This window comes from Anomaloglossus baeobatrachus, chromosome 12, assembly GCF_048569485.1.
Source record: "Anomaloglossus baeobatrachus isolate aAnoBae1 chromosome 12, aAnoBae1.hap1, whole genome shotgun sequence".
Classification (NCBI taxonomy): domain Eukaryota; kingdom Metazoa; phylum Chordata; class Amphibia; order Anura; family Aromobatidae; genus Anomaloglossus; species Anomaloglossus baeobatrachus.
In genome coordinates, this window is record NC_134364.1 from 102,125,895 (window position 1) to 102,152,171 (window position 26,277).

The following is a 26,277-nucleotide window of genomic DNA, read 5'->3' on the forward strand; positions in this document are numbered from 1 at the left end:
AAGAGCGGGAATCCCTCATTTGTGTGTTACCTACAGACAGGAGAGTGGGAATCCCTCGTGTGTGTGTGTGTTACCTACAGACAGGAGAGCGGGAATCCCTCGTGTGTGTGTGTGTTAGCTACAGACAGAAGAGCGGGAATCCCTCATTCGTGTGTTACCTACAGACAGAAGAGTGGGAATCCCTCATGTCTTTACATGCTGTGTATGGTTATAGGTCGAGAGCCTACAGAGGGGAAAGTGCAGGCTACAAGTCACATTATGACCAGAAATGGTCTTATTCCTCAAGAACACACAGGTCAGCCTAATACGTGACATGTCACCCCTCTGTTTAGACGTCTTTATCAGTTTGCACAGAGCCCTCCTGTAAATGGAGGAGGAGGGAACCCGTCAGCATGCTGCAATACCCACCACAGGTCCATGAGTCACTCAGGATCTGTCATTACACCTATACATTGTCAAGCAGCAGAAGCCAAACACCAGAAAGTGCTGCTGCAGCTGAGATCACAAGACCAGGCGGGCAGTGGCCCAGCAGCAGGCGTGACTCACTGACACATGGGTGTGGGGCTGCTCCTCATATACCAGAGAGGCTGCACTCCCTGCTCATTCAGGAGCACAGACACCAACAGACTGCAACCATGAGACGCCCAGTGCTGGGGGTAGCGGCACCACTGCTGCTGCTAATCTGCTCTGTGCGCACAGGTAAGACCAAAGGCTCTACTAGTGTAGGCATAGATGTTGGGAATTGTACATTTTATATATCTGCTATATCCTTTCACCCATTTATGTAATATTTGGTGGTGAGCGGGCACTACCATGCTCGGGTGCTCAGTACTGGTAACTAGTGATGAGCGGGCACTACCATGCTCAGGTGCTCAGTACTGGTAACTAGTGATGAGCGGGCACTACCATGCTCAGGTACTCAGTACTGGTAACTAGTGATGAGCGGGCACTACCATGCTCAGGTGCTCAGTACTGGTAACTAGTGATGAGCGGGCACTACCATGCTCGGATGCTCAGTACTGGTAACTAGTGATGAGCGGGCACTACCATGCTTAGGTGCTCTGTACTCGTAACTAGTGATGAGCGGGCACTACCATGCTCAGGTGCTCAGTACTCGTAACTAGTGATGAGCGGGCACTACCATGCTCGGGTGCTCTGTACTCGTAACTAGTGATGAGCGGGCACTACCATGCTCAGGTGCTCTGTACTCGTAACTAGTGATGAGCGGGTACTACCATGCTCGGGTGTTCAGTACTCGTAACTAGTGATGAGCGGGTACTACCATGCTCAGGTGCTCAGTACTCGTAACTAGTGATGAGCGGGCACTACCATGCTCGGGTGTTCAGTACTCGTAACTAGTGATGAGCGGGTACTACCATGCTCGGGTGCTCTGTACTCGTAACTAGTGATGAGCGGGTACTACCATGCTCAGGTACTCAGTACTGGTAACTAGTGATGAGCGGGCACTACCATGCTCAGGTGCTCAGTACTCGTAACTAGTGATGAGCGGGCACTACCATGCTCAGGTGCTCAGTACTCGTAACTAGTGATGAGTGAGCACTACCATGCTCAGGTGCTCAGTACTCGTAACTAGTGATGAGCGGGCACTACCATGCTCGGGTGCTCAGTACTCGTAACTAGTGATGAGCGGGCACTACCATGCTCGGGTGCTCAGTACTGGTAACTAGTGATGAGCGGGCACTACCATGCTCGGGTGCTCAGTACTGGTAACTAGTGATGAGCGGGCACTACCGTGCTCAGGTGCTCAGTACTGGTAACTAGTGATGAGCGGGCACTACCATGCTCAGGTGCTCAGTACTCGTAACTAGTGATGAGCGGGCACTACCATGCTTAGGTGCTCAGTACTGGTAATTAGTGATGAGCGGGCACTACCATGCTCGGGTGCTCAGTATTCATAACTAGTGATGAGCAAGCACTAGCATGTTCGGTAATCGTAACGAGCAGTTGGATGCTCAGATGGGCACAACTTGAGTACCGAAGTATAATGGAAGTCAATGGGGAACTCTTCCGTAAAAATGCTTGCGCCCCCCATTGACTTCCATTATACTCGGGTACTCGAGTTGCACCCCCCTGAACATCCAACTGCTCGTTACGAGTACCAACTTAGCTCCGGAGTAGCCGATGATTGCCCGGTCCGATAGAGGCTCTCGAAAGCCTCTATTGGCCCAATTTTGGAGATTTTCCATTTGAGCCTAACCGATTGCAAGGTATAGCCCCCTCATTGATCAAATTTGATCGGCAATGCTACCCAACTGCAAGTTTTCATCTTGACTGCAGTGCCCCCCACAGGAGATATGAGGTATTACAAGGCAGCAATAGAAATACATGGTTGTCCAATTTGGAGCCCACCAGATACCTAAAATATTTTCTTCCCGTCTATATACTTTGGCGTCGGTCCTTTCTCATTTACAGGTTTCTCGGCATGAATGGAATTTTAATGATTTAATTCGCCATCCTAAAACTTGACCTACCTTATTAAGGCCACACGCCCATTCGTTACTGGCCCCGTCTTTGATACTGATGACGTCCCAAAAAGTTATTGTAAAATCTTTACGCTGTGTTTTAATTACCGGTATTCGTAGGAGATGGGAGGGCGGGGAATTCCTTTTTTATAAGATTCTTAATCGTTTTTATTATGGAATGTTGGGTAATATTTGGTTACACTTTATTTGACTTTTGTATAGCTATTATTTGGTGTTCCTTTGTCCTTTTACACCACCTGGGGACAACACTTAAGTCTGTGACGTAACCACAGCCCTACTGAAGGGGTCAGGCTGAGGTTATACTTGTCATTTCGTACCCAGGGATTCACTATTAATGGAAATTCTATGACTGTCTTGCTGTTTTAAAAAGAACCTGTCACTTACTATAAATATGTCATTTTATTTTTCCCTGGTGTAAAAGCCGCCGTTCTCCTGAATCCGGCGATGTTTTTCTTTTCTTCCTGCGCCTCTCCGTTCCCGAGATATGGCCCTCTCTTCCTTTTACATAAATCTTTGAATAATTATCCAAGTGAGTGTGGCCTGCATCTCTTCTGTGGGCGTTTCCTTTATAACAACGCCCACTTGGCTAAAAAGACTACATTTGTAAATAGAAGGAAGAATGGTCCATATCTCGGGAACGGAGAGGCGCAGGAAAAAAAGAAAAACACCGTCGGATTCAGGAGAACAACGGCATTTACATTGGGTAACAAAAAGGGCATTTGTCCAGGAATTTAGGGTGCCAACCTCTGTGGCAAGGTAGGGTGCTGGATTTTTAAACTCGGTCAGCTCTTTCAAAGTATCCTCCCTATTAGCTAGTACTGACTCTAGTTCCCGGGATATGGACCATTCTTCCTTCTGGTCTTTTTAGCCAAGTGGGCGTAGTTAAAAATGAAAGATATGCAGACCACACTCACTTCATATTTCAAGATTTATGCCCAAGGAAGAGGAGTGGACTGCCACTCCTCGTCCTTGGGCATAAATCTTGAATTATCAAGTGAGTGTGGTCTGCATCTCTTTCATTTTTAACTACGCCCACTTGGCTAAAAAGACCAGAAGGAAGAATGGTTCATATCTCGGGAACGGAGAGGCACAGGAAAAAAATAAAAACATCGTTGGATTCAGAAGAACAACGACATTTACACTGGGGAACAAAAAATATATTTATGGCAAGTGACAGGTACACTTATGTAAATAAGCTTTCTCTGAATTTTAGTGCACAATGTAAAAAAAAACAAAAGTTCACCGCCGCTGATCCAGTCTCTGGAATTTTCTGATACGTAAAGTTGCTCCTAACTGGGGCACAAACATGAAGCTTTGTACAATAGTCAGATGATGTCTCCTCTGTGATCTGCAGGCTTCCTGCAGACCATCACAACATTCCAGAGCAGGGGGAAATCTGCGCACACGTGGTCTCCCATTGGAAACCAGCAAGTGCTGTTGTTCTGTAGCCACCTGCAAACAGCTGTGGAAAAGCCCAGTGTTTATATACTCAGCAATTCTGTGTTATGTGACAGCAGGAAAGCTCGCCAATGGTTAACGAAAGCCCGACAGTAACAGATCAAAGGGTAAAAAGTCTATAACTTCATTATATGACCCTGACCACACTGTAGCCGAGATGTCACCCCCCCCCAGTAGTCAGAACAAAGCTCACAGCCATGACTCTCATAGATGGGACTCATTCACGCAAGGCTGGTAACCCCCAAAAGGCCCCCATCACCCCAAGTAGTAACAGCACATCCCCTAATCCAATAGTCGCAGCATGACCAATTTTAGGAGTCACTGTCTCCACCTTTACGGCGCTAAAGATAGGAATGTGTTTTGCAGTTTCAAGACAATCAGTGTTTTATCAGCAGGAGATTATCACTACAGGACTAGCTTCTTTGTGCTTCTTAGTCCAACCACGCCCCCACTACACCGAAAGCAACCAATCAGTGTTGTGGGTGGGGTTGCACAGCGCTTAACAACTGAGCTCTGCAGCAGAGAAAAGTGATTCCGTGGCACCCAGTAAACTAAGGGCCGTTTCACACATCTGGCATGTTGCCGGATCCGGCACATTCCAGTACAGTGTTAATACTGTACAGTGGCATCGCGGGAAAGCTATGGTCACATGACAGCATGTGACCGGAGGTTGCCGGGATGCCATTGTACTGTATTGGAGTGTGCCGGATCCGGCAAAATGACGAATGTGTGAAACGGGCCTAAGTGATACTTTGCTGGAATCAGGCTCTCTGTCCCTACCTCGTGGTGCTCTCAGATTACATAGCAAAAACCTGCTGACTGATTCCCTTTAGTGCAAGAGCTGCAGGCACTCGGAAGAATTCAAAACACTGGACCACCCCTTTAAATGTGAACAATCTCTCCTTATGACCACACTGTGGTCCATACTCAATGGAAGAATGTGTGAAACCAGCATTACTCTACTTTTATTGGCTTACATCACATTAGTAAATGGGTAGCATGGCGTGCACAAACATTTGGGTTCACTTTGCAAAAGTATTCACATACCAGTGCATTTGGAGCATTAACGAAGATGCCTTGAAGGTGATGTCTTCCAGGATTCCGACGGCGTCCTGTTGTGTAATGAGATATTCGGAAGAGATGACTCACTTAGGGATAATTGGCAATTACTACAGACGGTGTAGATAATTGTTTTATAAGTGACCTAGATAGCTCCGCGCACTCACACGCCTACTTGTAATGAATTTTTATTGGTTCTCCTTATTTTTTCCTTACCATAGAATGGCATTTTCCAGATTTTAACCAATACTTGTAACCCAAAATAAGGCAATTGCAAAAGTTAACACCCCCCCTCAATCAAATTGATAGCGTCTCTTATGCGGCAGTTCGTAATATGACAAATAGGAGAAATCCTAAACATGCCGACTTGACAAAATAAAGAGGAACCGAGTGGTGAGTTGGTCCTTCTGCTGCACGTTTTGGGGAAGTTTCCCGGGAACATCTGTTTGGTATTGTATATTACACGATGATTCATAGCTAGTGTGGTGACGATGGACAATCCTTGAGTGTTTTTAGGGTTATTGCGTAAGTCTACAAGTAAATGAGAAAAACAAAAACAAACTATGCAGCGTATCGCTCGTACCTGAGTGATACGCTGCGTGAGATTTCATTTTTCGGTTATCTGCAGACTTACTCCTTATTACACGATAACCTTAAAGATACTCAAGGATTTTACATTTGGACAGCGTGGCATTTATTCTTTTACAGTGATAGTGGTATAGAGGGGGGAGCCAAAAATAATTTTGGGTGTAAAGTTAAACTGTGTTGTCGCTAGCTAAAGGCAATGTATATGTTTGGGGGCGAGCACCACTTTGACCTGTATTGGCATCAACTATTGATTTGTATGGTGTCGTTTGTTGTGATCTACAAGCCTTGAAGGGGGGCACTAATGTCCCTTTCTCCAGACACTGGCATCCCATTGGTGGAAGTAGATATTTTGATAAATTTTCTATGGTAAGACTGTGAACGCTGTATGGCATCTCAACCATACATCCTTGATGTTTGCAGATGATGAGATCCCGATAGCTGATGACCATGACATGATTCAGAGACAGGTGCCCAGGCACCAGATGTTACAACGTATAGGTAAGACCTATTTCTTAACTTTTGGAAACAGTATTGAATAACTTTCATTTCTTGGGTACTTCATTGGGGGACACAGTAACCACTGGAGCAGGCACTTCCAGCATGACAGAGCGTTCCAGTCAAAGAGGGATCCCTGTGGGTGTGTCCCATCATGTGGAGGAGAACCTGTTGCTTCCAGTACATGTGAACTTGGTGGGCTGGTTGCATGTACACCAGGAAGGAGTCCGGAAAACTGCTCCAGTGGTTCCTCTTTCTCGTCAACTTCATTGGGGGACACAGGAACCACTGGAGTAGGCACTTCCCAAATAAGACAGCCTCCCACCTAAAGAGGAAACCCTGTGGGGGTGTCCGATCATGTGGAGGAGAACCTGTTGCTTCCAGTACGTGAGAACATGGTGGGCTGGATGCGTGTACACCAAGAAGGAGTCCAGAAGACTGCTCCAGTGGTTCCTCTTTCTCATAGCGTTCATTGGAGAACGCAGGAATCACTGGAGTAGGCACTTCCCAGATGAACAGCCTCCCACCCAAAGAGAAATCTCTGTGGGGGTGTCTCATCACTTGGAGAACCTGCTGCTTCCGGAACATAAAAACTTGGTGAGCTGGTTGTGTGTACAGAAGACTGCCCCAATGTTTTTTCTTTCTCGTAACCTTCATTGGGGTTCACAGGAACCTTTGGAGTAGTCTTCTGGTCTTCTTCCTGGTGTACACACAAGCAGCCCACGAAGGTCTCACGTACTAGAAACAACAGGTTCTCCTAGACATGATGGGTCACCCCCACAGAGATTCCTCTTTGGGTGGAAGGCTGTCTCATCTGGGAAGTGCCTACTCCAGTGGTTCCTGTGTTCCCCAAATGAAGGCTATAAGAAAGAGGAACCACCGGAGCAGTCTTCTGGACTCCTTCCTGGTGTACACACAAGCAGCCCACCAAGTTCTCACGTACTGGAAACAACAGGTTTTCCTGACACCCCCCTGGGATCCCTCTTTGGGTGAGTGGCTGTCTCATCCGAGAAGTGTCATGTTTGCAAGATATCACCTATCCACATGATTGGTGGTGACTCCTGGCATCTCAGCCAATCTCAAGAATGGTGTCATGTCTGGCATGTGACCTATTTTTCAATTCTATGTTTAGGACGCTTGGCAATCTCATAGACAATTAATGGAGCGGGGTCATGAATGCCGGCTGCCACTCAATTCCAGCTATGTTTTCGGTATAGGAGGCAATAGGCTATCCTGCATTCACTTTAATGTCTTATATTCAAGTCACAACCAGAGCTGCAATCACAAATCTGTTGGCTGTCACTAGGAATGTATAAGTACACAATTATTAGAGATCAGGAGGTTTTTAAGAATTAAGAAGCAACTCTTTCTTTAGGAAAAGGGAACAAAAAACAATAGGAGAAAGTCTACAGCCACCACTAGGGGGAGCTCCTTACATGCAAATGTATACTGAAGCTAGTGAGCTGCTCCTAGTCGTGACCGCAAGTAGACTGGATGTTATCCTCCAATTTCTTCACTATGCAGGAGATTTTGAGCTCTACATGTGAAAAAAAAGCAGTATAAAGGCCTTAGATCAATGTAGATGATACTATTGTCCACAAATATTACATAATCCACCCAAACCTCCAAATATAATGATACTTATGCTTCCTGCAGTCAAAATAAAAGGATTAATGAAAGCCAGTTCATTTCAGTGTCTCACCATAGAGATCAGCTGCAATCAGAGGAAGGTGTTTGATTTCCCTACAGCACTACTAGTGGAGAAATAAAGAATGACACCAGGCCTATTAAAATCAACAGACTTGTGAAATATGTTGTAGGAGTTTCTTCACCTTCTGAATATTGTGCCATTTTCAGTGGATGACTACGATGACGTCTTCCAGACGGAGGTGCTGCCAGAGTTTCCAGTGCAACAACGTGAAAGTAAGATTTACTTAAAGGGTTATTCCTATCTTGGCAAGATATTGTCTATCCATAGGATAGGTAACAACTAACTGACAGCTGAAAGGCTCTAAATTGCGCATGCAGTATTTAGAAACAATTCTGCCTCTAGTGAAGTACAAGCTAGAAAAAAACAATATCTGCAGCCCCCACTAGGGGGAGCTAATTGCAACCCATTAATACTGAGATTAAAGGGGGTTGTCCAGGCTTGGGGCTAAAGTCTGCAGTCACTATGTAACTCCTGACTTGTCAATCCTCACAGTGCGCACTGTCAGGATTCTCTGCTGTCGGAAGGGGGCAGTCATGTGACCTGCATACTTCCGGCCACATTCCAACTAGTCGTGTCTGGCATCTCTCAATTCACCGAGGCTGTGCACGTCTAGTTGGCATGTGATTGCATGTATGCAAATTGTATGACAGTCTACACTCTGTAAGGATTCACAAGTCTACAGTCACATAATGTTCAGGCTTTGGGTTAACCTCTTGAGTGGGAGCTTTATAAATCTGAATGTGGTGAGCTCCCACTAGTCTGGTCTCAATTTCTAGGAGATCTTTTGAGCTCTGTATCAGGAAGAAAAAAAATAAACCAATTTCATCAACTATCGTTGAACTGCTAACAATAATATTCTGCTTTCAGTTGACCACCGTGACATCTTCCAGAGAATTGTGGAGCCCCGGTTTGAAGTAGAACAACGTGAAAGTAAGACCCGTTTTCTCTTTAGGAGACTTTACTTTTGAACACCATCTTACAAAATTTCACTTATTATATAGTAATGGAGATAAGCGAATTGGAAAATAAAAATTAGATTCACCTGTCCTAGACTTTGCCCCCTCACATGTCTTGCTGGTGCAGCTCCCTGCCAAAGTTCTCCACTCAATGGTATTTTTTTTTCTTCTGTATATATCTTAAGACATGGAATATCTGGATTGAAGAGAAGAATGATGAGGGGAGAAATTTTGGTACTCCACCAAAATGAGCAAAGGAATTCTTGGAGAAATTTTGATACTCCATCAAAATGAGTGGAGGGGTCCTCAGAGGAATTTTGGAACTTCACCAAAATTAGTGGAGGAATCCTTGAAGGAAGTTTGGAACTTCACCAAAATGAGTGGAGGAATCCTCAGAGGAATTTTGATACTCCACCAAATTGAGTGGAGGAATTTTGGTACTCTACCAAAATGAGTGGATGAATCCTCAGTGGAATTTTGATACTCCACCAAAATGAGTGAAGGAATTCTTGGAGAAATTTTGATACTCCACCAAAATGAGTGGTGGAATCCTTGGAGGAATTTTTGTACTCCACCAAATTAAATGGAAGGATTCTCGGAGGAATTTTGATACTCCATCAAAATGAGTGGAGGAATCCTTGGAGGAATTTTGGAACTCCACCAAAATGAGTGGAGGAATCCTTGGAGGAATTTTGGTACTCTTCCAAAATGAGTGAAGGAATTCTCAAAGGAATTTTGGTACTTCCCCACAATGAGTGGCGGAATCCTTGGAGGAATTTTGGTACTCCACCAAATTGAATGGAGGAGTTTTTGTACTCCACCAAAATGAGTGGAGGAATCCTCAGTGGAATTTTGTTACTCCACGAAAATGAGTGGAGGAATCCTTAGAGGAATTTTGGTACTCCACCAAAATTAGTGTAGGAATACTGGTACTCCGCAGACAAGTGTGCAGTATCAGATGAGGGGCTGAGGTGGTAGGACATGCTACTTATGGACACCAAGGGAAATCGAGGGCGCTTGTACAAAAGATAATGTAGTGCACGAAGCTCTATACTTTATATGCTCTGTATAAATCATAGTATATAAAACCCGCGGCTCTGGAAGGCTGCCCTGAGCTTTTATTTGGAAAGTTCACCACCAGATACGCTCGGCAGGAGAACGGGATTCTGCAAATCTGTTGATACAAGTCAATTATCAATCTTGCCCAGTATTATGTGCTCTTGGTTCCTGGCTGCCCACAGTATGCCCTGTGCTATAACAGCTTCGATTTAGTATGTCAGCTTTCATCGTGTAATACCACAGCACACATGGCTTTGTTTACCCTGTAGGCGGGCACCGTGGTGAGATCTCCGCATGCGATTAGTGGTTTCAATCCCATAGTAATTTAACAGACATATCCCCTTGGAAAGGAAAGCCATCATCAGAAAATGACCTATTGTTAAAATTCAGGTTTTTGTGTCAAATGTTTTTGTTTTTGCATTTGTGAATTTTTAAATCTTTCATAAGAATTAAAATGAAACCTCTTGCAATTCTCCTTCTGGCCACTGGGGCTTTGTTTAGACTAGAACTTCCTGTGACAGGAAACAACACCTGTACATTGTCATAGTGGTCAGATTAAAGTGATGACTCTCCATTGCTCCTCTTGACATGTGAAATTGTTTGCAGCACTGACGTCACATTGACAGTGCTGCAAACAATCGCTCTGATTGGCTAACACAGTCTATGCAGGCACTGATTGGCTGCAGTGCTGGATTCAGGAAGGGTGGTCAAAGCACTTTTTTGGCACGGGACAGAGGTTTTCCAAAATGTCAAGGCTTTGAAGGATGGATTTAGGATCAAGGTGGTTAACTCCGTATTTTCTTTTTATAGTTGAGCTGCCTTTTGGGATTGCAGGAGAACCTATGCTTAGCCCACGTGGGAGAAAACCTGTCTCTGCTTGCGATGGAAGCCCGCCGTGTCCTTTGGATGAGATGATGGATTCCTCCACCAAAAACTTGTACACTTTCCCACCAGGACGACCAAACGGTGACAATATTGAAAATATCTGCAGGAAGAATCGCCCTAAGACATCATACGGGTTCCACAACCTTCCTAGTACGGGGTACTCTTATCTCAGCAGACAAGGAAATGCTATTAATGAGCTCGAAAAAGGGTTCAGCGCATGTTGTGAGAATGAGAAACTTGCTAAACTCTGGTGTGCAGTGGACCTGGTAAGCACATGACTCACTACATATCATGATAGTCCAAAAATGATGGTGGTGGAAGAAAATTGGGCCTCCTACTGGTAGTTATCCTCTAAGTCCAGGGGTCGGGAACCTATGGCTCGCGAACCAGATTTGGCTCTTTTGATGGCTGCATCTGGCTCGCAGACAAATCTTTAATAAAAAACGGAAACTATGGTATTTTTTTTTTAAGATACACTTTTTCACCCGAAAAGTGGGGAAAAAATAAGGGTGCATCTTACAAACCGCATATGGCTTAACAGAGCAACAGTAGTGGCACAGGGTCGACGGCACTGCGGACTCAAGGGGTGTCACGGCGGTGGGCGCCATTGATCTGTGGGCTTCTTTGAATCTCCCGCAGTTGATGGGATTGACTTCAAGAAAATGGCAGCGCATGTGCAGACATGGCCATTTTCTTGAAGTCAATTGCATTGATCTGAGCATGCACCGCGGCCATTTTCTTGAAGTCGATCTCGTCAACTGTGCGAGATTCAAAGCAGCCCGCCGGCAGATCAATGGCGCCTGCTGCCGTGACACCCCAAGAGCCTGCAGCAGTATCGCCGACACTCCAAACATTGACGCTCTTGAGCCGCGACACCCCCTCCTCCAAGCCTGTAGCATTGCCTGCCCTGCCTCCTGGGACCTTCTGAACCGCTCCACCATAACCTCTCCCCCCTAAGGAGTATGGCTCTCACGGAATTACATTTTAAAATATGTGCTCTTCATGGCTCTCTCAACCAAAAAGGTTCCCCGGCCCCTGCTCTAAGTCCCTGCCCACTAGGTCCTTCAGCCAAATTGGCAAGGCTTAACCCCTTCCCTCCATAGCCAATTATTGTTTTTATTCCTGCTGTTCTTACAGCTTTGGATTAAAAATGATCTCCCTGGAAGCCCATCTAGCTCTGATCACTGCTAATAGAGCCAGGTGCCGTCTGTATAAAACGGCTAGCACATCCATTATGTGGAGCAGGCTCAGGAGCTGAGCCTGCTCCATATGACCAGGATATATAAGTCATGGACCAAGAAGGGATTAGTTTTTGGATACAGACCTACAGGGTGGCTACCATAGAGTAAGACTATCTCTGGGCTCTGGAGCTTGTGCCTGGCCCTTATTCTTAAACCGTTTTGTGTATACAGCTCCAACGCAGACCTATGCAGTGGCATAACTTAAGATTTCTGGGCCCCCCCATCCAAATCTCATACAGGGTGCCAAACTATCTCAACACTTTAATGGTATTGGATTTTGTGTAGTGAACGTCAGACCTTTTGGGGCTCACCTAGATTCCAGGGTTATGTGCGATTGCACCCACTATAGTGAGACCCATCATGGCTAACTCCCCTACATGCAGGTTAGACTGCTTAAATGTTTTGGGTGTAGTCTGTAGCTAAAGATTCACATAAATCTGCATAGGAGCTGCGTACGAAAAAACGAAAGCAATAATAAAAAGGGTTCTTCGGGATGCTGTACAAGATCCATTATTTTTTGTTCTCTCCTAGTGGAAGAAGACATTAGAGGATTTCTGTGAGACAGAGTTCTCGGTGAAAACGCGACATTTCCATTGCTGTATGAAAACTGGATCTCAGAGAGAAACCTGCTTCAGCGATGAGGCCCCCAACCCGGACTACGTCACCTCGGCCGCCCTGCAGCAGATCAGAGATGAGCACGTTGCCCCTGTGATGGGTCGTCGGCAGATGAAGGGCTGCCCTCCCAACAATCCTAAGTGCCAGGAAAACGCGAACAGCAAGTTCCAGCTGTCAGACCTCTCCTTCCCTCCCGGAGAACCCAAATCTGGCAACATCCAGAACATCTGCAAGCTGAGGAAATACCGCCCACTCTACACCGACGAGATGCTGCCTGACAATGGATACGGCCATTACGCGCGCCGCGCCAAAGCCATCCAGCGCATGGAGGGAGAGTTCAAGAGATGCTGCAAGACAGAGGACGTGGCCTGCGCTCATTCTGGGGTCAGTAACACCATAGTCACAAACAACCACCCCCCCATCTATCTGATATTGATCGGAAAAACATGGCTGCTTATGGAAACAGCGCCACCTCTGACCATAGGCGATCTTTAGCACTGCAGCTCAGCTCCATTCACTTTTAGCTAGGCAATATGCTTCTTTTTTTTTTTTAATGTTGGTTTTACCGTGACTGTTTAAGTAATTTTTACTTCAATTTACAGTTTCTGGGATTCATTGTATGGCGCTGGTAAAAATTAAGGAAATATACAGGCATGTGATTTATAGAGCTCTCCAAAATATTAATGAGAATGAGATCTTATAGTGCTCAGAAATATGGTCATGCCATGCATAAATGTAAGCGTTCCTTATAGAATTGCAAATAGTAAAAGACATAACTGCATAGTAAATGCAGACACTCCCAGCATCCACTTAGCTAACCAAACACCCCAAGCAGTTCTTTGTCTAAAGAATGGACTCTCATCCCCCTATAAACAGGCTTTGACAAGTTTGAAGATTTTTTGTAACTCATTTCTTACTTTAACACTGACATTTCTTTTTTTATTAAACAGTGGAAGAAAATTCTTGGAAAGTTTTGCAGCAAAGAGCATTTGGTGAAGACCAAACACCACGAATGCTGCAGGAAGAGGGATCAGAGCAGCGTGTTCAGCTGCTTCGCCAGCGAGGCTCCGTTCCCAGAATACGACAGAGAGGTGGAGGTCCTGGACCTGGGGAACGTAACGGAGGACGGGCTGCAGAAGCTGTGCTCCGAGTCCAAGCTCCTAACTAAGCAGTAAGTACCACTCCCTAAGGTGCGACAATCCCAATCTGATTTTTCAGACCATAGCTGGTGTGATCGGAGTTAGATCCAGTTGAAAGCAGTTGGACACGGGTGCTGTCTGTACAACACAGCTGGCACCCATGCTGTATGGAGGGGATTCAGTTCCTAAGCCCACGCCATACATGTATGCGCTATCAAAGCAGCGTTTCCCCAGTCACGTAGGCCCTGGCACTCGCCCACTACACACCCATCTACAGTATCCTGCCCATTATTTCAATGCATATGGTTGGAGTCTAGATTTTTCGGGGGTTTTTTATGCACCATTACTCCACCATTCCTACCCCTTCACCCCCCTTTAAGAACTTAATTGACCTGAGTGAAAGATCGTTTGTAATAAGGAGTGCGGTAGCTAGCGCCATCTAGTGGAACTCTCAGGTATTGCAGTGATTGGTCAAAGAATGAATATATATTAGTACACACAAAGCCACATATCCCACACCTGCCTAAAACTTTTGCAATGTAAGAATACTTTAAAAAATAAAATGTAGCTTTTGATCAATGCAAAGTGAAGGAACAAAGGAGAAATCTAAATCCCATCAGTATTTGGCCGCCTCCGTCACGTCTTCATGGTCATAGATTTTGACGTTGTTCCAAACATCTTATAGACCTGACTCCAGATCTTCTGTGTATGAGGCTTGTGCGGATCCTCACTGACCGGATGATGTGAGATCAGGGCTCCGCAGGGGACGGATCTTCACTTCCAGGACTCCTCCTTCTTAACGACATTGGCTGCAAATGTAGTCATCCAACCAATCAGATTCCTCTCTGATCTTAATGACTTTAAGAGCTCCTTCAAAAACTGTACAAGAAGTAAAGACAACGGTCGGCCACTAAATACTGATTTTCTCATTTATTCTTTCAATTTTACCAATTAACACTTCTGTTTTGAACATCACTCGATTACACCACTTCCCGCCTGACTAATTTTTCCCTTTCTCTCTCAGAAAACAGCTGCCATTATTGGTGTCCAGTCTCAGAGAAATGTGCTGTTCCCTCCCCCAGGAAGAGCAGCTGCTGTGCGCCGCAGAACAGGTACGAGTCCGGCTAAGACAAGATTGATAAAATAACACAAGCCATGGAAAAACTACAAGTCCCAGCATGCCCTGAGGTGTATTGCCCACAATTCTAGTTTTTATGATTGGGCAGAAAGCAATTATCACTGAGCTGCAATGACTTAAGTCGTCCACTAGATGGCAGTGCAGCCCTGCTGTGCCCAGGAATTCACTTATGACTAGTGATGAGCGAGTACTAAAAAGCTCGGGTGCTCGAAGCTCGGGCCGAGCCTCCCAAGATACTCGTGTACTCGGCCCGAGCAACGAGCCCAATGTTATCCTATGGGAGACCCGAGTATTTTTGTGAAATGACCTCCCGGCAGCATGGAGAAACCCTAAAAATGTCACAAAAGTCTCAGAAGAGTGCTCAAATGACATGGCAACAGCATGGGGAAGACCCCTTGAAGCATTTATCACTCAAAAGTCACAGCTGTGAACAATTTTGTCCGCGTTTTACGCCATTTTTACGGACTCACCAGAAAACCTTCAAAAATGACACCAAAATGAATTTTCATGGCGGAAATGTTAAGGGCACATACCCAATAGTGAGATAGAGCTAATGTATGTTACTTTGTGAGATTAATACATGAAAGATTTTACGTAAAACATTGTGTGGCACTCCGATGTCCCTGAGAAGAGACGGACATAAAGGCCTCTGAGTCTAATGTGCCCATTTTGAGGAAGTGAGTCTTTGTAGTATTTTCCTTTGCCAGGGCAGTCCAAAATTGTGAGGTTCACCAATGCCCCTGCATACAGACGTGCATGAGGGCCTGTAAACCTGAAGTGCCCATTGTAAGGAAGTGGGTCTATTGTAGTATAGCCCTTAGGCAGGGCAGCCAAAAATTGTGAGGCTCCACGTTGTCCCTGGATAGAGACGTGCATGAGGGCCTGTAAACCTGAAGTGCCTATTGTAAGGAAGTGGGTCTATTGTAGTATAGCCCTTTGGCAGGGCAGCCAAAAATTGGGAGGCTCCACGTTGTCCCTGGATAGAGACGTGCATGAGGGCCTCAAAACATTAAGTGCCTATTGTAAGGAAGTGGGTCTATTGTAGTATAGCCCTTTGGCAGGGCAGCCTAAAATTGGGAGGCTCCACGTTGTCCCTGGATAGAGACGTGCATGAGGGCCTCAAAACATTAAGTGCCTATTGTTAGGAAGTGGGTCTATTGTAGTATAGCCCTTTGGCAGGGCAGCCAAAAATTGGGAGGCTCCACATTGTCCCTGGATAGAGACGTGCATGATGGCCTTTAAACCTGAAGTGCCCATTGTAAGGAAGTGGGTCTATTTCAGTATAGCCCTTTGCCAGGGCAGCCAAAAATTGGGAGGCTCCACATTGTCCCTGGGTAGAGACGTGCATGAGGGCCTCAAAACATTAAGTGTCCATTTTAAGGAAGTGGGTGTATTTCAGTATAGCCCTTAGGCAGGGCAGCCAAAAATTGGGAGGCTCCACATTGTCCCTGGATAGAGACGTGCATGATGGCCTTTAAACCTGAAGTGCCCATTGTAAGGAAGTGGGTCTATTTCAGTATAGCCCTTTGCCAGGGCAGCCAAAAATTGGGAGGCTCCACATTGTCCCTGGGTAGAGACGTGCATGAGGGCCTCAAAACATTAAGTGTCCATTTTAAGGAAGTGGGTGTATTTCAGTATAGCCCTTAGGCAGGGCAGCCAAAAATTGGGAGGCTACACGTTGTCCCTGGGTAGAGACGTGCATGAGGGCCTCAAAACATTAAGTGTCCATTTTAAGGAAGTGGGTGTATTTCAGTATAGCCCTTAGGCAGGGCAGCCAAAAATTGGGAGGCTCCACATTGTCCCTGGGTAGAGACGTGCATGATGGCCTTTAAACCTGAAGTGCCCATTGTAAGGAAGTGGGTCTATTTCAGTATAGCCCTTTGCCAGGGCAGCCAAAAATTGGGAGGCTCCACATTGTCCCTGGGTAGAGACGTGCATGAGGGCCTCAAAACATTAAGTGTCCATTGTCAGGAAGTGGGTGTATTATAGTATAGCCCTTAGGCAGGGCAGCCAAAAATTGGGAGGCTCCACATTGTCCCTGGGTAGAGACGTGCATGATGGCCTTTAAACCTGAAGTGCCCATTGTAAGGAAGTGGGTCTATTTCAGTATAGCCCTTTGCCAGGGCAGCCAAAAATTGGGAGGCTCCACATTGTCCCTGGGTAGAGACGTGCATGAGGGCCTCAAAACATTAAGTGTCCATTTTAAGGAAGTGGGTGTATTTCAGTATAGCCCTTAGGCAGGGCAGCCAAAAATTGGGAGGCTACACGTTGTCCCTGGGTAGAGACGTGCATGAGGGCCTCAAAACATTGTTCCCATTGCAAAGGAGCGGGTCTCCTGTCGTTGTAATGTCCATTCTGCAAAGAATGGGCGAAAAAATTTACCACTGGGGGTATACCTGAAACAAAGACCTAACTATTGTAACGGTCATCATGATGGCGCATGAGGAGAAGGAGGAGCAGTCCAGCGATTATCCAAAGTCGAGAAGTGTACCCATGGGTGAGTGGAGGTACATGGCAAACTTTAAATTCCGCTCTCATTTGCTGGTGGTGTGGTGAAGTCTGGCCCAATCCAACCCTTGTTCATCTTTATCAGAGTCAGCCTGTCAGCATTTTCAGTTGACAGGCGGGTGCGTTTATCTGTAATGATTCCACCTGCGGCACTAAAAACACGCTCTGACAAAACGCTAGCAGCAGGGCAGGCCAGGACTTCCAAGGCGTAGAGAGCCAATTCATGCCACGTGTCCAGCTTGGATACCCAATAATTGTAAGGCACAGAGGAATGTCGGAGTACAGTTGTTCGATCTGCAAGGTACTCCTTCAGCATCTGGGCAAACTTAGGATTTCTTGTGGCACTACCCCGCACCTCAGGGGCTGTGGTACGTGAGGGGCTGAGAAAACTGTCCCACATCTTAAAGACTGTTCCCCTACCTCTGGCGGATTGGACTTGTGCCTCTCTCGGCTGTACGCCTCGGTTGTCCACTGATTCCTGACCTATGCCGCTAGCGTTTTGTGAGGGGAATGCTTTGCCTACTTCCGTGAGTATGGCCTTCCGAAACTGCTGCATTTTGGTTGACCTCTCATCCACGGGAATAAGAGACAAAAAGTTCTCCTTGTAGCGTGGGTCTAACAGTGTTACCAACCAGTAATGATTGTCGGCCAAGATGTTCTTAACGCGAGGGTCACGAGACAGGCAGCTTACCATAAAGTCAGCCATGTGCGCCAGACTCTTAACAGCCAGGACTTCAGTAGCCTGACCAACAAGATGACTGAACATGCTGTCCTCCTCCTCCTCCTCCTCCTCCTCCTCCTCATCTACCCTGTCCTCTGGCCAGCCACGCTGAATCGAGGATATGACTGGTGTGCATGTCATATCCTCAATTTGGCCGGAGAGTTGCTCCATGTCTTCATCCTCCTCCTCGTCATAGTCCTCCACTGCACGTTGTGATGAGACGAGGCTGGGCTGTGTGTTATCACCCACACCCACTACTGTTTCTTGCTGCAACTCATCGCGCTCCGCCTGCAATGCATCATGTTTGTTTTTCAAAAGGGACCGTTTTAGAAGGCAGAGTAGCGGTATGGTGACGCTAATAATGGCGTCATCACCACTCACCATCTTGGTGGAGTCCTCAAAGTTTTGGAGGATGGTACATAGGTCTGACATCCATCTCCACTCCTCAGGTGTTATGTGTGGAGTTTGACCCATTTCCCGACGGCTTAGGTGATGCAGGTACTCAACAACTGCCCTCTTCTGCTCACATATCCTGACCAACATGTGCAGAGTTGAATTCCAACGCGTGGGGACATCACACACCAGTCTGTGAGCCGGAAGATGCAAACGGCGCTGAAAGCCGGCAAGGCCGGCTGAAGCAGTAGGTGACTTTCGAAAATGTGCAGACAGGCGGCGAACTTTTACCAGCAGATCAGACAGCTCTGGGTATGACTTTATAAACCGCTGAACCACGAGGTTGAGCACATGGGCCACGCATGGAACATGTGTCAGCTGGCCTCGCCTCAAAGCCGCCACCAGGTTCCGGCCATTGTCACAAACGACCTTTCCTGGCTTTAGGTTCAGAGGTGTGAGCCAGTGATCTGCCTGCTGTTTCAGAGCTGTCCACAGCTCTTCTGCATTGTGGGGTTTGTCACCTATGCAGATTAGCTTCAGCACAGCCTGTTGCCGCTTCGCCGAGGCAGTGCTGCAGTGCTTCCAGCTTGTGACTGGTGTGGAGGGCACAGTGGATGAGGATGCGCAGGAGGAGGAGGAGGCTGAAGAGCATGACATTCCGGAGCTGTAGAGTGTGGGTGAAACACTGACTGAGGTAGGGCCTGCAAACCTTGGTGTGGGAAGGACGTGTTCCGTCCCTCGCTCAGACTGGGTCCCAGCTTCCACAATATTAACCCAGTGTGCCGTCAACGAGATGTAGCGGCCTTGCCCACAAGCACTTGTCCACGTGTCTGTGGTTAGGTGGACTTTGGGTGAAACAGCGTTGTTCAGGGCACGTGTGATGTTTTGTGACACGTGGTTATGCAACGCGGGGACGGCACACCGGGAGAAATAGTGGCGGCTGGGGACCGAGTAACGTGGGACAGCTGCCGCCATCAGGTCACGGAATGCTTCTGTCTCCACCAGCCTAAAAGGCAACATTTCCAGCGCAAGCAGTCGCGAAATGTTAGCATTTAGAACTGTGGCATGTGGGGTGTTGGCAGTGTATTTGCGCCTGCGTTCAAAGGTTTGCTGAATGGATAACTGAACGCTGCGCTGGGACAAGGACGTGCTTGATGATGGTGTTCTTTCTGCGTAGGCAACTGCAGGTGCAGGAGTGGAGGAGGCTTGTTCGCAGGCAGCATGGACAGAGGATTGGCTCGCATGCACAACCAGCGAAGACGTAGCAGTGACATCAGCAAGCACTGCTCCTCGACTCTGTTGTACTTCCCACAAAGTCGGGTGCTTGGCTGACATGTGCCTGATCATGCTGGTGGTGGTCAGGCTGCTAGTTTTGGTACCCCTGCTGATGCTGGCACGGCAGGTGTTGCAAATGGCCTTTTTTGAATCATCTGGATCCAACTTAAAAAACTGCCAGACTCGTGAAGACCTAACATTTGTACAGGCACCTTGTGTCGTCGTGTTGTTACGGGGAACGGTTGCCTGACTTCTGCCTGGGACCACCACCCTGCTTCTTACTGCCTGTTGTGATGCTACGCCTCCCTCCCCCTGTGCACTGCTGTCCTCGCTCTGCATATCCTCCTGCCAGGTTGGGTCAGTTACTGGATCATCCACCACGTCGTCTTCCTCTTCCGCACCCTGCTCCTCCTCCTGACTTGCTGACAATTGTGTCTCATCATCGTCCACCACTTGTTGAGACACGTTGCCAACTTCGTGAGAACGTGGCTGCTCAAATATTTGGCTATCTGTACAGACGATCTCCTCATGACCCACTTCAATATGAGCTGGCGAGAGGCCAGAATGTGTGAATGGAAACGTGAACAGCTCTTCCGAGTGTCCAAGTGTGGGATCATTAATGTCCGAGGAGGACGTGTACTCAGCCTGGTGGTAGGAAGGAGGATCAGGTTCAGAAATGTGCGGTGCAGTATCACGGCTACTGACACTTGACCGTGTGGAAGACAGAGTGTTTGTGGTGGTGCCAATCTGACTGGAAGCATTATCCGCTATCCAACTAACAACCTGTTGACACTGGTCTTGGTTCAAGAGCGGTGTACTGCTGCGGTCCCCAAGAATTTGGGACAGGACGTGCGAGCGACTAGATGTGGCCCTTTGTTGTGGCGAAATTAGAGCTTGCCCACGACCTCGGCCTCTGCCTGCACCACCATCACGTCCACTTCCTTGTTCCTTGCCAATGCCCTTGCGCATTTTGCAATGCTGTGCACTGCTGACGTGTATATTCACTACTTGTGCGTTATATCAAAGTTTCTGGAAATTGCACACCAGTGCACCTGTACGCTGCCACCAACAGGCACACACGTGCGGTTTTAAAAACCAAGCACGGACGCAATAATAACCTAACACAGGTTTTAGGAGCAAAAATTAAGAACTCTGACACTATCAGCCACTGCTGACTGACGTGTATTATACACTACACTTGTGCGTTATATAATAGTTTGGTAAACGCACACCAGTGCACCTGTACGCTGCCACCAACAGGCACACACGTGCGGTTTTAAAAACCAAGCACGGACGCAATAATAACCTAACACAGGTTTTAGGAGCAAAAATTAAGAACTCTGACACTATCAGCCACTGCTGACTGACGTGTATTATACACTACACTTGTGCGTTATATAATAGTTTGGTAAACGCACACCAGTGCACCTGTACGCTGCCACCAACAGGCACACACGTGCGGTTTTAAAAACCAAGCACGGACGCAATAATAACCTAACACAGGTTTTAGGAGCAAAAATTAAGAACTCTGACACTATCAGCCACTGCTGACTGACGTGTATTATACACTACACTTGTGCGTTATATAATAGTTTGGTAAACGCACACCAGTGCACCTGTACGCTGCCACCAACAGGCACACACGTGCGGTTTTAAAAACCAAGCACGGACGCAATAATAACCTAACACAGGTTTTAGGAGCAAAAATTAAGAACTCTGACACTATCAGCCACTGCTGACTGACGTGTATTATACACTACACTTGTGCGTTATATAATAGTTTGGTAAACGCACACCAGTGCACCTGTACGCTGCCACCAACAGGCACACACGTGCGGTTTTAAAAACCAAGCACGGACGCAATAATAACCTACTAACAGGTTTTTTTGGGGAGCGACAATTACAGTACAGACAAGTCAGACACTATCTGGACTGTTTTACACTGTGTACACCAGCCCCAGATATGAAGGCTGGTATACGGTCACCACTACCCTGCCTGCCTGCCTGCCTGTATACTGCTACAATAGTCCTGACAAGGACTCTTTTGGTCACTAGCCTGTATTCAGACCTGGCTATACCCTGCCTGTATATAGCAACAATAGTCCTGAGAAGGACTCTGCTACTGTACTCCGACCTGGCTATACCCTGCCTGCCTGTATACAACTAGAATAGTCCTGAGAAGGACTTTTGGTCACACTGTTTGCAGCCCTGCAACTGAAAAAGCTATAAAGGGCCGCAAAGCTTTCCCTGAATCAGCGACACTCTCCCTACACTCACTGTCAGAATAGCTGTGAGCAGAGCACAGCGCGCCGGCCGATATAAAGGCTCGGTGACGCTGTGCAGGCCGGCCAATCACTGCAATTCCACAACTAACAGGGCTGTGGCATTGCAGTGGTCTGCCAGCCAATCCCTGCATGAGGGCTGGCTCTCAAAAGAGCGCCAACATGCAGAAATGAAGACCACGAGTAAAGCACGAGTATCGCGAGATTACTCGGTCCCCGCCGAGCAGCCCGAGTACAGTGATACTCGTGCGAGTACCGAGTAGTGACAAGCATGCTCGCTCATCACTACTTATGACATTGCAGCAAAACCAATGGAAACGTTTATATCTCTATATAAAAAGGAAAAAGCTGTCCCCCCATTAGTGGTATAATAAATCCACTCCCTCCCTTTTAACCAGTCCCTTTCCTATTGTAAACAGTAAAAGTTAGCCTTATTATACCATAATTATATTATATATTACATAATTTTTTTTTTTTTTAAACCATAATTACACTTCTCCAGAGAGATTTTAGATGCCATGAATGTGTGTGTGTGTGTGTGTGTATATATATATATATATATATATATATATATATATATATATAATCTTCTGGGCCTGGAATGAGTAGGTTGGTGACATATTGCAACGTCTTTTTTCTCCATGCCTCGAGAACAAGTTCTTCTAGGGTCTGGTTGCCGGATAGTATTTGGTTGGGATAAAATTAGAAGACATTTGGCCAATTAACAGGTTGAAAGTGATTAAAAAATGGAGAAGATGTGTTTTATTGGATCATTATGTTGGAAAAATGCACATCTACCAAGAGCACAGAGTGATGGAAGCATTTTCTCCATTACTGCAGAGCGGTACACCTGTGAAGTCCTGATCCCAACAAAATAATTTAGCCCACTCATACCGACACCAGAAGCATTCATGCAGCCCCACATAAGGACACTGTCACCAGCATATTTCACTGTAGGTACCATGTATTTTTCTAAATTCACTTTTCTAAGTGTATGGTGCCTACAGAGAAGCATGGTGGTGGCCGTATTCCTATGTGGAGCTGGAGCTGAGTGCTGCTGGTGTCGGAAGCTACCATATTTTTCGGATTATAAGATGCACTTTTCCTCCCAAAAATTTGAGAGGAAAATGAGGGGAGCGTCTTAAAATCCGAATATAGCTTACCGGGGGGACTGTCTGTGCAGCTGTGTGCGGGCGGCCGGGAGCCTGTCGCTCTGTGCAGGCAGCCGGGTGCCTGTCGGTGGCGGCGGCCGGCTGCCTCTCTGTCCCGGCTGCCTCGCTGTGCTGGTGGCTGGCCTGCTGGCTGCCACTCTGTGCGGGCGGGCAAGTGGCTGTGCGGACTGCGGTGGCTGTGTGGTGAGTGTCCCAATCTGCGGTTCCGGTTTCAAATGATGGCACCGGGAGTAAGCACGTGCGCAGATGGAGCTCTTGGATGAGAGTTCCATCTGCGCACATGCCGCTTCGGACGCCATCATTTGAACCGGGACCGCGGACAGACTGGGAGACTCACCGCACCGGCCTGCTCCACCACTGACCCGCCGCTGCCACCACTGACCCGCCACCATCGCTGCCAGCACAACCTCTGCCTCATGTGACCAGCTTCACCACCGCTGGGCCCCCCTCTGGTGAGATAACACCAGAGTATAAGACGGATCCCATTTTTATTTCTTTTTACCTTTTTTTTTATCTCTAAATTTGGAGTGCATTTTATATTCCGGTGCGTCTTATAAAACGAAAAATACGGTATGTTTCATTGATGGAATCATTAATTCACAGGAGTACTGCTCTGTTTTGGAACAGAAGATGCCGCCATCACTTCGCCATCACTTTGTAGATGTGCACATTTTCTAAATGAAGCCTGGTGGTGGCATTGTACTTATGTGGAGCTACATGAGTGCTGCTGGTGTTGGGGCTACATTTCACTCATGGGATCATGAATTCACAGGAGTACTGCTCTATATTGATAGAGAGATGCTACCATCACTCTGTGCTCTTGGTGGATGTGCATTTTTTTCTAAATTCATGGTGCCAAGAGTGAAGCCTGGTGGTGGCAATGTCCTTTTGGAGCTACATGAGTGCTGCATTTCATTGATGGGATCATGAATTCACAGGTGTACTGCTCTATATTGATAGAGAGATGCTGCCATTACTCTGTGCTCTTGGTAAACATGCACTTTTCCCACGTTTACAATGATCCAAAACACACATTTGCTTAATCTCTAAAGAACAGGGTGAACATAATTAAATGTTCAAGTATCTCCTGATCTGACCCCAATCGAACATCTATGGGGAATTCTGAAGAGACAAGTTGTCATTATAATCCATCCAGGATCCAGACTCTAAAGCAGGTAGTTCTGGAACAATGGAAAAATATAGATAATGCAATTGTGAGCAAAATACCCTTCTCTTATGCCATGTGAACTCAAAATTAATAAGATTTGTTTTACGAGCGCTCGAGAAATCAATACAGCGCACGTCCTTGTAGTGAACTGGAGGCTTCTGCTTTATTAGCATGTGACCAGTTTAAATAGGGTGTCAGAACAAAGAACAAGGTTCCTCTGAACTTTGCATCACAAAGAGCAATAGGGGGCGTGAATATAATGATGAAAGACACTGGGTAACTAGTTGCCCAAGGGTTTCATAAACCTTGAGCCAGACCTCAATGTGTCCCCAATATCAATAGTGCCAACAGTAGACCCTAAAAACAACCGGCTCAAACGTGAAGCTCCCAATGGTCCCCAGGCTCAGTGCCTAAAAACACTAAGAATTTTTTTTTTTTTTTTTTAATTTAAATATTTTTTTAATTTCCCTTTAACAGAGAGGGAAGTTCATGAAGACTTTGTGCGGAGCCAAGAAGAGCTCCTGGAAAGACACGCAGGACTGCTGTAGCCGAGACGAGCCGGAGCGGGAGCAATGCTTCACATACTACCTGCAGAGTGTGTCCATGGCCGTCGCACACAGAACCAGGAGGGATTAGGGCAGTCCCATTGCAACGAGTACTGGACAGATTTGTAACCCAGCCTGCCCCATTCTGACCCACCCGCGACACATATATATATTTTTGCAATTTTTGTCTACAGTTTTGATATTCTCTCTATAGCAATGTAGGGTGATGTGTGATTATAGCTGTAGAACAGCGTTACTGGGCGGAGCTGAGAATGAGTGGGCGGGGTTAGGTGATTAGTGGCACAATGGGCGTGGCTTATTTTATCACACTATATGATAAAAAAAGACTTTAGCGCCGGTAGCTTTGCAAGTCTCACAGACTAATGCTCAACTGGATATAAAAGTTGGAAAAGAATCGGATATCAAGGGCTCATTTTTTATAACCACTTTTTGTCTAGCGCTTAAGGATTCACATTTTCCAGTGAAGATCGAGATATAATTAAAAGATAAGTGTTGTCAAGGTACAATAAAGCTCATATTTTGTAAACACAGTTGTCATAAAGAAATTTAATAAAACACTTTGATGTAGCCGTATGTTATATATACAGTGACTGAAAACCCCGCCCCCGAGGAGCACAAAAGTAGTTAATTCCACTTCCTGCAGCAGAAAAGCCTTTATTTCAGCATAAGCTTCATTCACTGTTTAGTGCAATGTGTCTAGACTCTGAGACTTGTAGTTCAACAACAGATCTGCACTTTTAGGTCGGGGAACACTGAATTCAGAACATATTTAAAGGGACATTTTCAAGGCTGGAAGTTATTCCCTATCCAAATGTATCATGCATGTTCGTGTAGGGGGAGGGATAGCGAGTACTCCCCTTATAGCTGTCTAAAATGTATTTCCGGTGCCAAAACTTGCCAATTTTGGCAAAACTGGCCACCCTTCTAATGTTTATGGGGGTTTCCCATATCTACCCCAGCAGATAATGTTGTAGGGCTTCACAGAAAATGTGCAGGCTGATAAGAGGTGCCCAATGATTAAAGGGGTGTCTGATTTGGAAAGCCCTTAGCTCACACAGGGTCATGGCTGTATTATATACTGTATATCCCTACAGGGCTCTTCACAGATACAGTTGGGCTATGGCTTCAAAGAGTTAAAGGGATTTTTTTTGCATCTATAAAAATGGGTATTTTCAGATAGAACTCATAAGTACAAGCAATTTTGTAACTTAGTGTTTATTAAAATTTTTAGGCCTTCTTGAGATATTAACACTTTTATCCACAGCTCGTTGCCTTGGAGACCGACTGTAAACAAAAGAATAATGTTTAATATCTCATAAACGGCTGCAAATTTCAACAAACCGT

General features: G+C 46.3%; 1 protein-coding gene across 1 annotated transcript; it reads left to right on the forward strand.

Moving 5' to 3' along the window:
- The first annotated feature begins 584 nt into the window (after window positions 1–584).
- On the forward strand, window positions 585–25,459 carry ECM1 (extracellular matrix protein 1). The gene is made up of 9 exons (XM_075331213.1): window positions 585–699; window positions 6,030–6,107; window positions 7,962–8,027; window positions 8,683–8,745; window positions 10,641–10,981; window positions 12,488–12,955; window positions 13,522–13,742; window positions 14,735–14,822; window positions 24,845–25,459. Exons 1-9 carry the CDS (start codon window positions 636–638, stop codon window positions 25,001–25,003), a joined length of 1,548 nt encoding a protein of 515 aa, XP_075187328.1. The 5' UTR covers window positions 585–635; the 3' UTR covers window positions 25,004–25,459.
- Window positions 25,460–26,277: the final 818 nt, after the last annotated feature.